Here is a 13,291-nt window from a genome sequence, read left to right as displayed (position 1 = left end):
TTAAAAGTACACCTTTTGTACATATTTATATATTTGAGCGATAAGATTGCGCAAAGGGTGACGAGAAAGAAAAACGAAAAGTTTCAATCGTCAGTCGGAATTGAACAATCGAATTTCGTTTTTAGCGTGTCTAACAAAATTTTCGGACAAACATTAAAATATCAGAGATTATCCGTGATGTCGCAAAGGATGATGTAAAGATGAAAATTTAAGAGATGTAGAAAAAGAGCAAAGCAGAACGGGAGAGAGAAAATGAGTGTATGAGAACGTGAGACAGGGAGAGAGAATAAGAGAGAGATAGAATGAATGAGAGAGAATGAGAGAGACTAGGTCTGGTTGGGGAACCTCGTATTGATCGTCCTGGGTCCATGTGACGCGCCTGCGTTTCACTACAGGGTAAAATCGTAGCGAGGGTAAACGCGAGACGAATAAGAGGGAGAGAGATTGAGAGAGAAGGAGAGAGAGAGAGAGAGAGAGAGAGAGAGAGAGAGAGAGAGAGAGAGAGAGAGAGAGAGAGAGAGAGAAGAGGGGCAAGAGAGGAAATGGCGGAGAGAGAAGCGTATATATCGGGGTTCATATACCTCCAGGATAGCTGCAACGTTCCACCGTGCCACCGACCAATCAATGGAGCTTCTCCATGCTTCTCTCTCTCTCTCTCTCTCTTCTTTCTCTTCCTACATCATGTATATTGTATACAATATGATCGCTTTGCAGAGACGCGCACATACGCACTCGTAATATATGCATTACGTGTATACGTACGTCTCTCATACGCAGTAACACGTCGTGGACGACCACGTAATCGTAACTCGAAATAGGAAATGTCATAACAGATTCATGCAATTGCTCGAAACTGTTCTGACGAATGCACAAGTTATCGGAAAATTAATTGCTACGTCGGTTATTGAAATGATTATACATATATAAATATAATTTAATTATTCATATATTTTAGGAATACTTACAGAAGTATTAAAGAAGATATGCAGAAAGAGAGAGAGGGAGAGAGAATTTAATTTTCTTCATTAAATTGTTCTTCTCCCTCGTGGAAGCATGTATTAAATTTTAATTTTAATAAACTTAAACTTATGGTAATAATAATTATATTAAATCAATTCCAATTGGGAATGCTTATTGTTAAGTGTCACGAAAAATCAATCGTGAAAGAATTGAAGCTTTAATTAGGACACACACTTTATACTTCACCAGTGGTTTCTCTTGCATGAGAAAATGGGCAAGGAATTGATCACGTGTAATCTTGACGTTGCACGACGTTACCGGATTAATGAGTTTTCCCTGAAAAAAATCGCTCCCTTAACCGTGGTGGACTTGTACACGCTCGAGTAGCTACGATTCGACATAGAAAAAGGATCTCTCGATTTCAGTGAGACAGAAGATTTAGTTCTGGAAAGTTTGGAGTGGAGAAAAATAATTCGCACGTAAATATAAACATAAGGGTAATGGCGTGCTCTGATCGATGGTTAAGTTCATTATTACGCAGAGCTCGAATAATAAAATAGTGACGCGAGAAAAGAGCTAAAATTAAAACTAGACAAATCTGTTCTCGGGGCCAACGCTTTTAACAGGCCGTTAGGGAACTTGTATGGTATCCTTGGATACTTTCTCTCGTCCATAATCGCCGACATTAAAACTTTGCCGTTGCTCGTACCTTATAGAGATCATCATCAGTTTTCGTCAAAACAGCTTTAAAGCGTTACGACCTTAATTTAATCTAATCATTCTTTTTTTCTTACATGCGGTTTTTATTCATATTTTTAATTTTAATTGTAAGTATGCGTGGTAAAAAGGATCGGTACGATTAAACGATTTTTAATGATCTACAATAGTTGCTCCGCGAATTCTTTACTACTTAAAATTCCATTGCACGGATGAACGTCACAAACGAGATTTTCGTATTGATTAAGACATCAGTTGTACATATCCCCTCCCTCGAGAACATAATTACGTTTGCAGAAAATAGAAGTAGAGCTGTTATTAAACCAACGAATGTTTCGCGTGACGCTATATTTACGCTTGTTCTCGGTACTTTTAAATAACTTTGCACTGTATTCTTTGCTGGTGTAAGGCCAAATCGATTTCGAGTTGGGAGTATCGACGGAATCTCGTTAGGGGTTCGATGACCCTGGAAAAAGTTGCCGGACAGAATTATCGTTCCCAAGGTATATAGCCCCGTGGAATTGCGCTCGTGCCCGCCGTGCCAGACCAATGATGTCGGGCGATCTACCCCCGAAAACGTAGCTTCGACAGCTGGATTGTGACTAAGGAGGGTGAGGTCTGCGTTTGCCGACGGGAATGATTCGAGAGTTCGCCACGTGACTGATGTACTCGCAGTTTTTTAGAATCTTTGAAAAAAATAATATTGCTATTTGCCGTGCATAAATACATATGTTCTCAATGTTTACACACTTTACTTTTTATTGATTACATGCATTTTACCGCAACACACACACACACAGACTGTATTGCAGGCACACTTTTAGCCATTAATAAATTCAAGTTATCATTACATCAATATTTTCACTTTCGCTTCGTATAAACGCAAAGTATTATTAAAAAAGAAACGGAAGTCGAGTTGTTGCTCCGTACATTTAATAATTATTAATAGCCGTCGCGATAGGATTAAATCTTTCCCAAGTCGCCCCTTTTCCCCTGGAAAGGGACAGTCATAAGTTTAAAAAGAGCCGCGGAAAAGAGGAAGGGAGAAAGGGGAGGAAATTTGCATGCGAGTGATGTACGTGTACGTACGCGGTGCACGCACACGTGTACGCCATTTCTTTTTTTTGCATATGCTGTCCCGCATCTGTTAGCGGCCGTGCCCTAGTCTAAACTTTATTCCCTTTTGTTCTGCACCTTGACCAAACGTTATAGATCCTTCAATAGGTAGCGACGCTTGGCATTAGGTATGGTCATGGGCGCGATTCGAGATTTTTTTTTCTTCGCGCCACGCAAGCACCCCCACCGATTCAAGAAACGGTTTCATCATTAATGCCGATTTAGCTTATCTCTCCTTATCTTTCTCTAATTTTTAAAACTAAAAAAAAAAGACAAACCAAGACCGAAATTCAATTTACATCGGTGGAAATGGACACACTAGACGGATAAAATCAGGAACGATAATTTATCTCGTCGATCTTGGCGTTTTCCAATTCTTCGGACACGAAACGATCTAGCCGATCTCGTTTCTTAATCCCGATCAATCCGCGAATCCCAGTCACTCCCGTGTCACATCGTGACGTGTGACTCGCCCGTAAAAATACCGTCGCGTCGCTCGTTGCGCCGCGCGGCGCACGCATGCACGCACGCACGGAAATAAATTTTCGGAAAACACCGAGTTTATTGGCACGGCCGCCAAGTCTTACTCGGCCTGTTTCGTCAGACCCGTGTAATTTCGGCCCGTAACACACCGTCGTCGGGAGACCGGCCGGCTCGATCTCCGGGTATGAACTCCGGACTAAGGTCAGGGATGCAGCTACTTCGATCCGTTTCCCGCGATTACGCGCTTCGTTCGTTACGAGATAAGCTCTCCTTGAAATTGTGATGTCGTGTGAAATTTTGACGATCGCCTTTTGTACGACCACGGCCTCGAGATAACCGTAGGGTCAAAACTTTTTGGTTCTCGAAGCGAAGTTTTTGCACGAGAGCTGATGATGAGTGTCATCAAATGAGTCTTGTACTGTTCCTCTATCTAATTATATAATTTTTGAAATATATATTATATTTACATTAAAAACAAATGGATCGATTTGAACTGAAGTTCTATTGATATCTTCAAGACTATAGAACTCTTGACACATCTCTTGCTATATATATACATACCGGATGATTTTTTATAGATGGTGTAGGTTGCGGTTTTCCGCGAAGTTGCGATCGAATACGAACAGCGTGAGGAGTGAGAGGGAGACCCTTATCTCGATACGATACCGTAGTGCGTCGAGGGTCAAAAACCTTGAAGAGCCCGTTAAGGTGGCGAAGGGTAGCGCAACTTGAGTTCAGAGGGTTTACCTTCCCTCCGAGCAGAATTAGGTGAAACTGAATCGAAAAGATTCGCAATTAAAAGGAGATTTTTTTCATGAAGAAGCAAGATAAAGAAATCCCTCCGATTAGGCTTCCACTTTTGTTTTCTATCACTTATGCATAAATGTATACGCATTTTACGTATATTTTTCAATATCGGTCGTATCGACTGATCAAAATTTCACTTCTTCTTGTTGAAGATTTTTTTATTAATCGTAAGTTACAGTCGCAATTTTAATTCTCCGGACACGAAATATTGAGAGTTTATTTTAGGCTACAAATTCGTCAAATATTATAATATTTTGCGAAAAAATAGAAGAGAACCTCTTTATTAGGTTGATACGTTTCTATCAAAAGCAAATTGTATTTAAATTGAAAAAATTACTGGCTCGTTTAAATCAAATTAAAAAATGTATTTAAATAAACTTGCAATACTGAGCAATCGATTCTACTTTATCTTTATTTTTTACTTAAGAAATATATGTAAAAATAATAAAATTGTAGTAGAATAATATTGAATAAACAAGATATCTTTATACGATTGATAGAACTAATCACTCGGATAAAATATATTGAGAATTTATTTTATACTAAAATCAAAAGTATGCTTTTGATAAAAGGGTTTTTACCTTTGATCGAATTTTCCCTAAAAAATTATAATTTCATGAATTTATAGCGTGAAATAAACTTTCATCCTGTATCCGGGTAATTAGTTTCGAAATTGCAATTGCATCAATATGAATGCATAATATTTCATTATCGAGTTCTGCCTCGCGAGATGATTGAATCGATTCGGTCGAAATCACGGGCTCCGTGTGCAAATAAACGAGAGATGCTTTGATTTGAACACTCGCGTGCGCGCGCGTCTATACACGAGTTTTATTAATAGGAATTCGCGCGAGGTGCGCGAAAAAAAGAAAGAGTTCAAATCGAGTCAACTCCGATTATCCTTGTCTAGCTCAGTTCGGGCTCGGCTGATCGATATAAGTTGGAGCGATTTGAAAATTTCGGGTGTATGCGCGTGTCCCTAACTTATTAGCGTTACATACATGCAAAACATACATACATACACTTCGATCGACGGAGCTCCCTTTCCCCGCGCGATTAGGTGCGTGCGGGGGGAGGGGGTGCCGAAGCGAATCATGGATATTCGGAAAAGGGGTTCGCGCGGCGCGGCGCGGCGCGACGCGACGTGGCGTCGGCGTCGGTGGGGCGCGAGCGCGAGTCGAGCGCGAGCCCGAGCACGCTCGAGGGTGGCCGAGGGCGGCCGAGGTGAGCCGAGCGGCCGCGAGCCGCGGGCGAAGCCGCATCGGGACGTGCGGAGCAGTCAGTCTGTAGGCAGTCACCATCCGTGTCGCGTTGTTCTTTCCGTTTTTTCTTAGTCTAGTGTTACAAGCTTTAATTTTCTCGCGGCCGCGTTTCTCTCGAACCGGGAATCCTTCCATCCCCCTCCGTCCCACCGATCTGTATTCCCACGTGTACCACGCGCAGCGTGTACACGTCGCGCTCATAAACGTCGTTTGTGCACTCTCACGCCGGGCTGCACCGTGTTTGTCATTCTCTCTTCCCTGGCCTGCCTCCCTTCTACCATCGCCACCGCCACCATCCACCACCACCACCTCCTCCACTACTACCACCACCGCCATCACCACCACCACCACCGTTACTACCACCCTCACGTTCTCGCGTCGTCGTTTGCCCCTTCGCGTCTTCGGGTCTCTACGCCGAAAGCAGCCACCGCCGTGTCGATGTCGATACGCGGCCGTCGCCCGTCGTTACCGAGTGCACCGAGAACGGTGGCATAAATGCCGGTTTACGAGCGTTCGCGCCGTACTTTACTTTCATTGATTTCCCCTTCTGTTCCGGGCGGTGGTGCGAGAGCAGTAGCGTGATAACAGTGCACATCATCGGAGGTGACAGAGCGGAGGTGTGAAACGAAGGGAGCCGGAGGCTTGCGCAGGGGCTGACCGCCCGCACCACCCGGTGCTCGGTTTCGCGTGCGACACAAACGGGAGAGAAACGAGGTGACGGCCGGCACGTACCAGGGAATAAGAGGAAGAGGAGAGATAGTAGAAAGAGTAACAGGTATACACACCGGCAAACGAGCGTAGGTTGCTGTACGGGATAAAAAAGGAAAGAAAAAGGAGACAGCGCGCCCGAAGGACCTCCGGTCCCCGGGGGAGCGAATCGATCATCGCGAGATAGATAGCGAAGGGGGCAGAGTCCCGCCGAACGGGCGGGCAGAGAGAGAGAGAGTGAGAGAGAGAGGCGAGGAGTCTGCGGCGCCGCGCACTTGTCGTCGTCTCTCGTGTTCCCAACGACGCGTCTCGGGAGCACGTGTCACCGTGCGTCTCTCTCGTCGCGACTTTTCTTGCCGACGAGGAAGCCCTCGTGCGTGCGCGAATCTGGTTCTGCGTCGCGTTTCTTCCGCGCGACCGCAGCTCTCTCTCTCTCTATCTCTCTCTCCCTGTTCCCCTTTCAACGCCCGGCGCGTTTACGTACGCGCGCACGTACTTTCGTACACCGCGTATACGACGAGCCGCTTTTTCGCGCGCGGGAGGGGTCTCCCTCGGAAACACCGCGCAGGGGCGGCGATACGCGACGGCGGGGAAGGAGGCTCTCCCCCCCCCCTCTCTCTCGCTCTCTCTCTCTCTGTCTCTCACTGAGCGCCGGGCGAGCGAAGGAGCGAGAGAGAAAGAGCGAGGCACACGGGGACCGACGAGGAGCCGTGCTCGTATTGATCGGCCCCGGCCACGCGATTTTCACGATCCGTCGCCATGGCCACCTGGCCACCGGCCGAAGATCGTATCTCGCGGACTATGTGCAAATCGAACTTTAATCCGCGAGAGACCGTCCGCTGACCAGACCTCGTCGTTTGCGCACGACGACCGGTTTCTCATAGAGGGAATTTCTTTTTTTCCGACTTCGCCTCGGAATCGGCGATTTTTTAAAATTGGAATTAACGACGATTACGCGCAGCACATTTCTAACAACGGTTACGACGACACCGATATGAATTATATAATAACGTTAAGATTGAGGACAGATATGAGATTTTTTCGATAGCCTAAATAATTGAGCGTTATTATCCGTGCGAGAGGATAAGGCGACTCTCCTAAATTGAAATAACAGGGTAGCATTTACCAGAATAAAGCGGTATTTCCGTTCTATCGATTTCGCCAGATCGATAATCCCGGGCTGTTTCGAAATAACTCACCGGGCATCCATCTGGTTTGCCTTCGTACTCGGGTTCGCGCGAAAATTATTTTTATGTTTACATTATTTTCACGTTTAAGCGCTTCCGCGTGACGCGGAACCCGACGACGCGGTCGGTACGTCCTACACGCGCGACTGTAATTGGTCGGAGCGTAACTCTAAACTTTTTTGGAGACAACTCCAAACCGTGTCCCTCGGAAAATCGTTCAAGTTGATAAAAGATTTTAGTTAAAAAAAAAAAAAAAAAGAGAAAATCATCGACGCCATTTAATTAGCACAATTTCTCCCGACCTCCCGCCGAGTGGCCCTTCGATAGGGCGCGCGCGATAGCCTCGCGTTACATTCAGAGTTTCGTCGAGGGTTGATCTATCTCCCCTCCCTTTCCCTCGCCCGCAGCACCTCGTCGTGCGTGCACGCGTCCACGGCATTGTCGTCCCCGGGTGACGACAATGAGACGAGGCCCCAGAAGTCAGAGAGCGGAGCGAGGATACTCCAGCGTATACCCGCGCCGCGGGGCGCGCGACAATGTACAGTCAGCTCGGCGGCTCTCTTCCGCCTTCGGGCGCGTTGTCGGATCCGAAAATATATATCGCGATGGCGAACAACGCGCCGCGCGCGGATCGATACCCTCCCCGAGGAAGATGCCGGTATCTGCGATAAAGCGCACCGCGAGACTTTTCCGACTCCTGCGAGCGGCGGCGGCGGCGACGCTTTTATCGCCTTGCGTTCGTAAACAAAGGCACGGGCGGGAGCGGCGAGAGGCGTGAGGGGAAAGAGAGTTGGTCGGCGTCGGCCTCTCTTTCCATTCCGCGAATACGTTTCTTTCGTGAGGCCTCCCTCGTCACCGTAAACACCGCAGTCGGACGCAAAACTTGAAGTTTTTTTCTTTTACCCGCTTAATTTCCACCGTACACGTCCCGTCTCGAATTTGCCTCGCTGTTTAAGATCCAGTAGGGTGAACTCCAGGCGAGTTAATTATTAATCTTTTTCCCCAACCTTTTGTTCGTAATATTAAATACTTAAAGGTTGCTCGTTTGGTTCACGTTTAAAAAAACCGAATCGTCCTGGAGTATCGTCGAGAATTTAAAGAATATCTGTGGAATGCCGTGTTTTACGTTTTTTTTCCCCCGTTAAAATGATGTAAAAATGTTCCATATTGTTCTCGTAGGTACATGAGATTTCTTAAACGTGCTGCATTTCGACTTTACATTCACATAAATTAAGGAAACGAGCTCGACCGCGTGCTAACCACCGCTGCATTTGACGTAAACAAGGGAAGCACAGCGTGTCATTGTCCCGTGCAATTGCACATATATTTCCATACGCGTACCGTCCAGTTCGTTCGGAAACCTGCGCGGGGTGGAGGGAGAGGGCCGGCCATAATAAAAGCTGTCTGTTACCCCGCGGCACGCACACGCACGCATCGCGGACAGCTCGGTTTTTAGGGTGGCGACCATCACGAGTCGGCGAGCCGGCGGGGTGGGGGGGAAGGCCCTGAAGGACAGCTGATGCCTAAACGCAAGGAGGGAAAAAGGGAGCGCGTGTAGCGAGAGGGGAGCGTAAAAAAAGAGTGGGACAGAATAAAAATGTACACGAGCCGGTGGCTCGTGCCGACTGATAAACGCGTCGTCGTCATCACAGCTGTATGTGTGCGTGTGTGTGTGTGTGTGTGTGTGTGTGTGTGTGTGTGTGTACGTGTACGTGTACGTGTGTACTCGCCTTAACCGTGAACACCGCGGTTGGCACCCTACGGTAGCCGCCGCCGCTGCCGCCACACGTAATTCCCCTTCCTCGCTCTGCCTCTGTCTCTCCCTCTTTCGTTCCTGTTTCTCCCTTTGCGCGCGTGTGTACCGGGTGTTTCGCGCGAAAGAATTTGCCGGGTCGTTCTCACAATTAGTCTCGTATTTAGGTCTCGTGAATTTATTTCTTTCTGACCGATTTGTGTTCGAATTTGTCTCGAATGTACTTAATTGACGAGCGATTGAAATTAAGTAGCTGTAAAAATTATAATATGTTTCGATTAAGAACAAATTTATCTAGATAATTTTGGAGTCCGTCGCTTTTTTAATTACGAATACAATTCGGAATTAAAAAAGCGACTTTTCTCCTTGTTTATATGAATGATAACGAGGATGGTTTCTTGCTCGGATTTAAATAATTTGTTTACGAGAAACTCGATGAATAATTTAGGAAGCATCTCTTTCTTTTATCTTCCGCGCTGCTGAATAAATAAATATTGAAGAAAACTGATGAACTTGATCGCCACTTCCCACAAATGCATCAACTGATTTATTATTCGAGTCTCTAATTAAACTTTCATTGTAAAAAATTTCTGCCATTGAGGAATTATTTAAGAATATTAATCTTATCCCTGTATACCTTTCATATGCTTCGGACGACACTGCGTATGTAAACCTATATAGCACTCGATGTGCCTCCGTAGTTTGAAGATGAGAGGGTCTCCAGCCCTTTAAATGACAAACGGGGGTCGTCGGCCCCTTTAAATTATCCGAGTTCGTATCGGACGTTACCCCAAAGCTCTTCCAAACCACTGCTAGTCCCTTTCGTGCATTTGGAAAGTCATTGTTCAGATTTATACGATCAAACCGTGAATATTATATATTTTTTTATTCTTACGGACTCTGTCCGTGATATTCATGACTTTAAATCGATTTTCCTAATACAAAATATATCTGCGATAAACAAAACCTTTATTCCAATAAAAAATTGAAAGAAGTATTTTTTAAATAAATAATTGTAGGTTATAGTTTAATCTGCCCCCTCCCCGTGTCTCTTATATATTTAACAATTATCTCATAACTTTTTAAGAATTGCCAAAATTAAAATTTATATCGATTTTGTTTTGTACACAGTCTGACGTCGTTTCTTTTATTTAACTTACATTTGTTTTTTTGAATTCACGGTAAAGGTAGCGCAAAAACTCTCGAGGAGATTTGTTAGACTTTCAAACTTCAAGGGTACGTCTTGTGCATCGTTGTTGTGATTTCACGCGTTTTTACGTCCTTCGATATTCGTGTTTACATCGACGCCGTCTAGTTTCTTCCCTTGCCTTGCGACATCGCTCGTATTTGCTGTGCTTTCAAAGTGAAACTTCCTGAAGTATATTTTTAACGTCTTGAGAAAATATGCAGATCCAGTACGATACCATAATTACATCCGAGAGGATCCCACATTATATTTAACTCTATCGACAGAAATCGATACAAACGATACAAACGTTGATTGGTCATTGCAATTACAATTATTTAATCGGTAATGTCTAGTTCAATAGTATAATGTGTGACGTATGTGCGTTCTGCTTACAGATTTCGTACATAGTTAAGGACGACTCGTTAGAGGATTGCAATGATGGCGAACGGAATGGACACAGTCGTGCAACAAAACGGAGGATCGACCCTCGGGCAGACCTCGCAGGAAGAGTCGAAGACGAATCTCATAGTGAACTATTTGCCGCAGAGCATGACACAGGATGAGATTCGTTCTCTGTTCTCCAGTATAGGCGAGGTCGAGAGCTGCAAGCTAATCCGTGATAAGCTCAGCGGTAAGATCAGCATTCCTGTTGCGACCTCATTTTTCGCGTTATGTTACGTTTAAATTCGAGTCGGCTAACATTTAACGAGCGGCTCTGTTTTAACGGTGTCTAATGATCATCGTTAGAGGACATGGTTTCAATGAACACGGTCTAAATTGACTTTTAAAATCTTTATTCCGTAACTTTAATCCGTATCTACTAGATAATTAGATATTGCGCCTAACAGGAGGAGGAAAGGGGGTTAACATTAGGAAAAAATGGAAAGCTAGATTCACAACAATTAAAAAAATAGCTCGAATAATCGATTTTTTATTATCGCGATTTTAGATTACAAACTCTTCTCCTTTTGTTTTATTCAGATAATTTAACTTGACCGAGGATGGATTAGAAATAGTCTCATAAAAGAATTATTAGACGAGTGAAAACTAACTCGTTTCTTAAAATGATAATATTACTCATAGCCGTTTAAATTATTTCCTTTTACAAACGCATGCCTACCGAATCAAATTCAATTCTATTTTTTGTAAGAAATTTCCCAATTTCTATACGGCACACATAATTAGTTGGTGACTTTGTCAATTCTTTCTCTTTTTCTGTTTTCACAAAGCTGATAGCTTGTGGGCGGTTCAAATAATTTCTATTTTGCCGAAAACTAGCACGTTACTTATGTAACACGTCTTCAAAATCTCCGATTTCACATTTTACGCAACTCCGTGCCGCCAATGAGTGTTTTTGATATCAGTGGCATAAGTCGACGCCGGTACCGTTCCTACTTTTTGATAAGTAACAAGGATAGATCAACGCGCGTGTATCGACGTATGTCGCTAAATGGAAAGCACTCGAGCGTAATCTATCGTAATTCGGGTACGTGCGCGCTGAGTATATTCGGTGCAGTGGCGTCGGGACGAGCACGTGTATAGACGTCGCGGCGCTATTTTGAGCCGCCGCGAAGAGCGAGAGCGGGGGCGGCGTTTGGTTTGAAGATTTACCGCTTTACGCCCGACTTGATCGCCGCATAGCGACAGTGCCGTGTCACGTCGTATACGGCACCACACGTGATAAGAACGTCGTCACGTTCGGAACACCCTTTCCCTTCGTCCCGCCGAAAACTCGCGATTACTCCTGCTGCGCCTCTCCCTTTCTCTCGCGATTTCTTTTTGTTGAAACGCGTTAAAAACGCACGTGCAAGGGGTATATTGAATTTATTAAATGTACCGGAAGAGAAGCTTTTCCAGATTTGGTTGAAATTCTAAATTGAAATAAAAATTGATAACGATCAAATTAGTATATTGATTTAATTTGAAATTAAATCTTTTCCGGCTGTATTCGGCGTATTAAGACGTCTGAAAAGAGTCACGAAAGAGTCTGATATCGTTTTCTTGGTAAAGCTAGAAAATAATTCATTCGTATGTCCTTGCTGTTCCGCTGCCTCAGGCATTCCGCCAATTATTTGGTGATATATATTTTGCCACTACGCCATTCATAAAATTGATTCCGGAGCGTATCGGGGAAATCAAAGTTGGCATTGCACCGTTCAACCATTCGCTTCGATTATTCTAGTCGTTACATAAACGCTCAGATAAACAACAAAATGTCTCATTTGTAAAGCCGAAGAGACGTTTATTCGTGACAAGAGCAAAAGCAGCCAAATTACATCACAAAACCGCATCTTTTTTGTTTGCAAACTACGCACGCGGTGTGACTCACGATCTTATGTGATCAATCCTATTTTTTCGAAAATAAATCCAATAACGACACAATGTTCATTGGGTCGCACGTCTCTGCTTACAGGTCAGAGTTTGGGTTACGGTTTCGTCAACTACCACCGGCCTGAAGATGCCGAAAAGGCTATAAACACGCTCAATGGTCTTCGTTTACAGAATAAAACCATCAAGGTGAGTAGCGATAGCCTGTAGTGCAGTTATCATACATGTACGCTTTTGTTTGTCATTCATTTGCCTTCGTGAACCCTAAATAACGACGTAAAACGCGATTGTTTGCTACAATTTGTACAAATTCCACTTTCCACAATTAAACCATGATTCTTCTTCAGAAATCACAAATCTTAGTTACCGTTTGTGATCTATGACACCAGAAGGGAGAAGAGAAATATTAAAAGTAAATAGTAAAGATCGATGCAGCCTTTTCGTCATCGATCATCGAGATCGATAGTCTATTCTTGCCAGCCGACCACTTTGTGAAGCGTTTCTACTCGATTTCTAGAATGCTAAATGCATCTACGCGAGCGTGTAGGGCGGTAATGCAGCAAAATAAATAGGCTGGCCTGGATTCGGGAGGATTTTATCGCGCGCGTGAACAAGAATAAAGCGATGATTATCGCTATAGGGCGGCACGATTTCTTTCTCCTGTTTTTTTTCTTCTACTTCCGATAAAATTATCGACTTCGATCCCCGAACGTCGTTTCTCTTCTTCCGCAAATAACGCGATATGGACATACATTTGCGTGTCAGGACTCCGTTCAAAGGA

The 13,291-nt window shown here is 44.3% G+C and overlaps 1 protein-coding gene across 15 annotated transcripts in view; it reads left to right on the top strand.

Moving 5' to 3' along the window:
* LOC105839793 (ELAV-like protein 3) overlaps positions 1-13,291 on the top strand; it is a 46,466-nt gene that overhangs the window by 16,712 nt on the left and 16,463 nt on the right. For 5 of the 15 annotated variants that reach the window (XM_028191421.2, XM_012686341.2, XM_028191371.2 and 2 more), the window contains exons 1-3: positions 5,353-6,120; positions 10,578-10,813; positions 12,596-12,699. In XM_028191421.2, coding sequence (XP_028047222.1) covers positions 10,618-10,813; positions 12,596-12,699 — 300 coding nt within the window. In that variant the 5' untranslated portion in view covers positions 5,353-6,120; positions 10,578-10,617. Of the gene's footprint in view, positions 1-5,352; positions 6,121-10,577; positions 10,814-12,595; positions 12,700-13,291 lie in introns of those variants that run through there. The other 10 variants (XM_012686348.3, XM_012686347.2, XM_012686346.2 and 7 more) reach the window with 4 other exon arrangements.

Source organism: Monomorium pharaonis, chromosome 3 (genome assembly GCF_013373865.1).
Source record: "Monomorium pharaonis isolate MP-MQ-018 chromosome 3, ASM1337386v2, whole genome shotgun sequence".
Lineage (NCBI taxonomy): Eukaryota > Metazoa > Arthropoda > Insecta > Hymenoptera > Formicidae > Monomorium > Monomorium pharaonis.
This window is presented reverse-complemented; position numbering and strand designations above follow the sequence as displayed.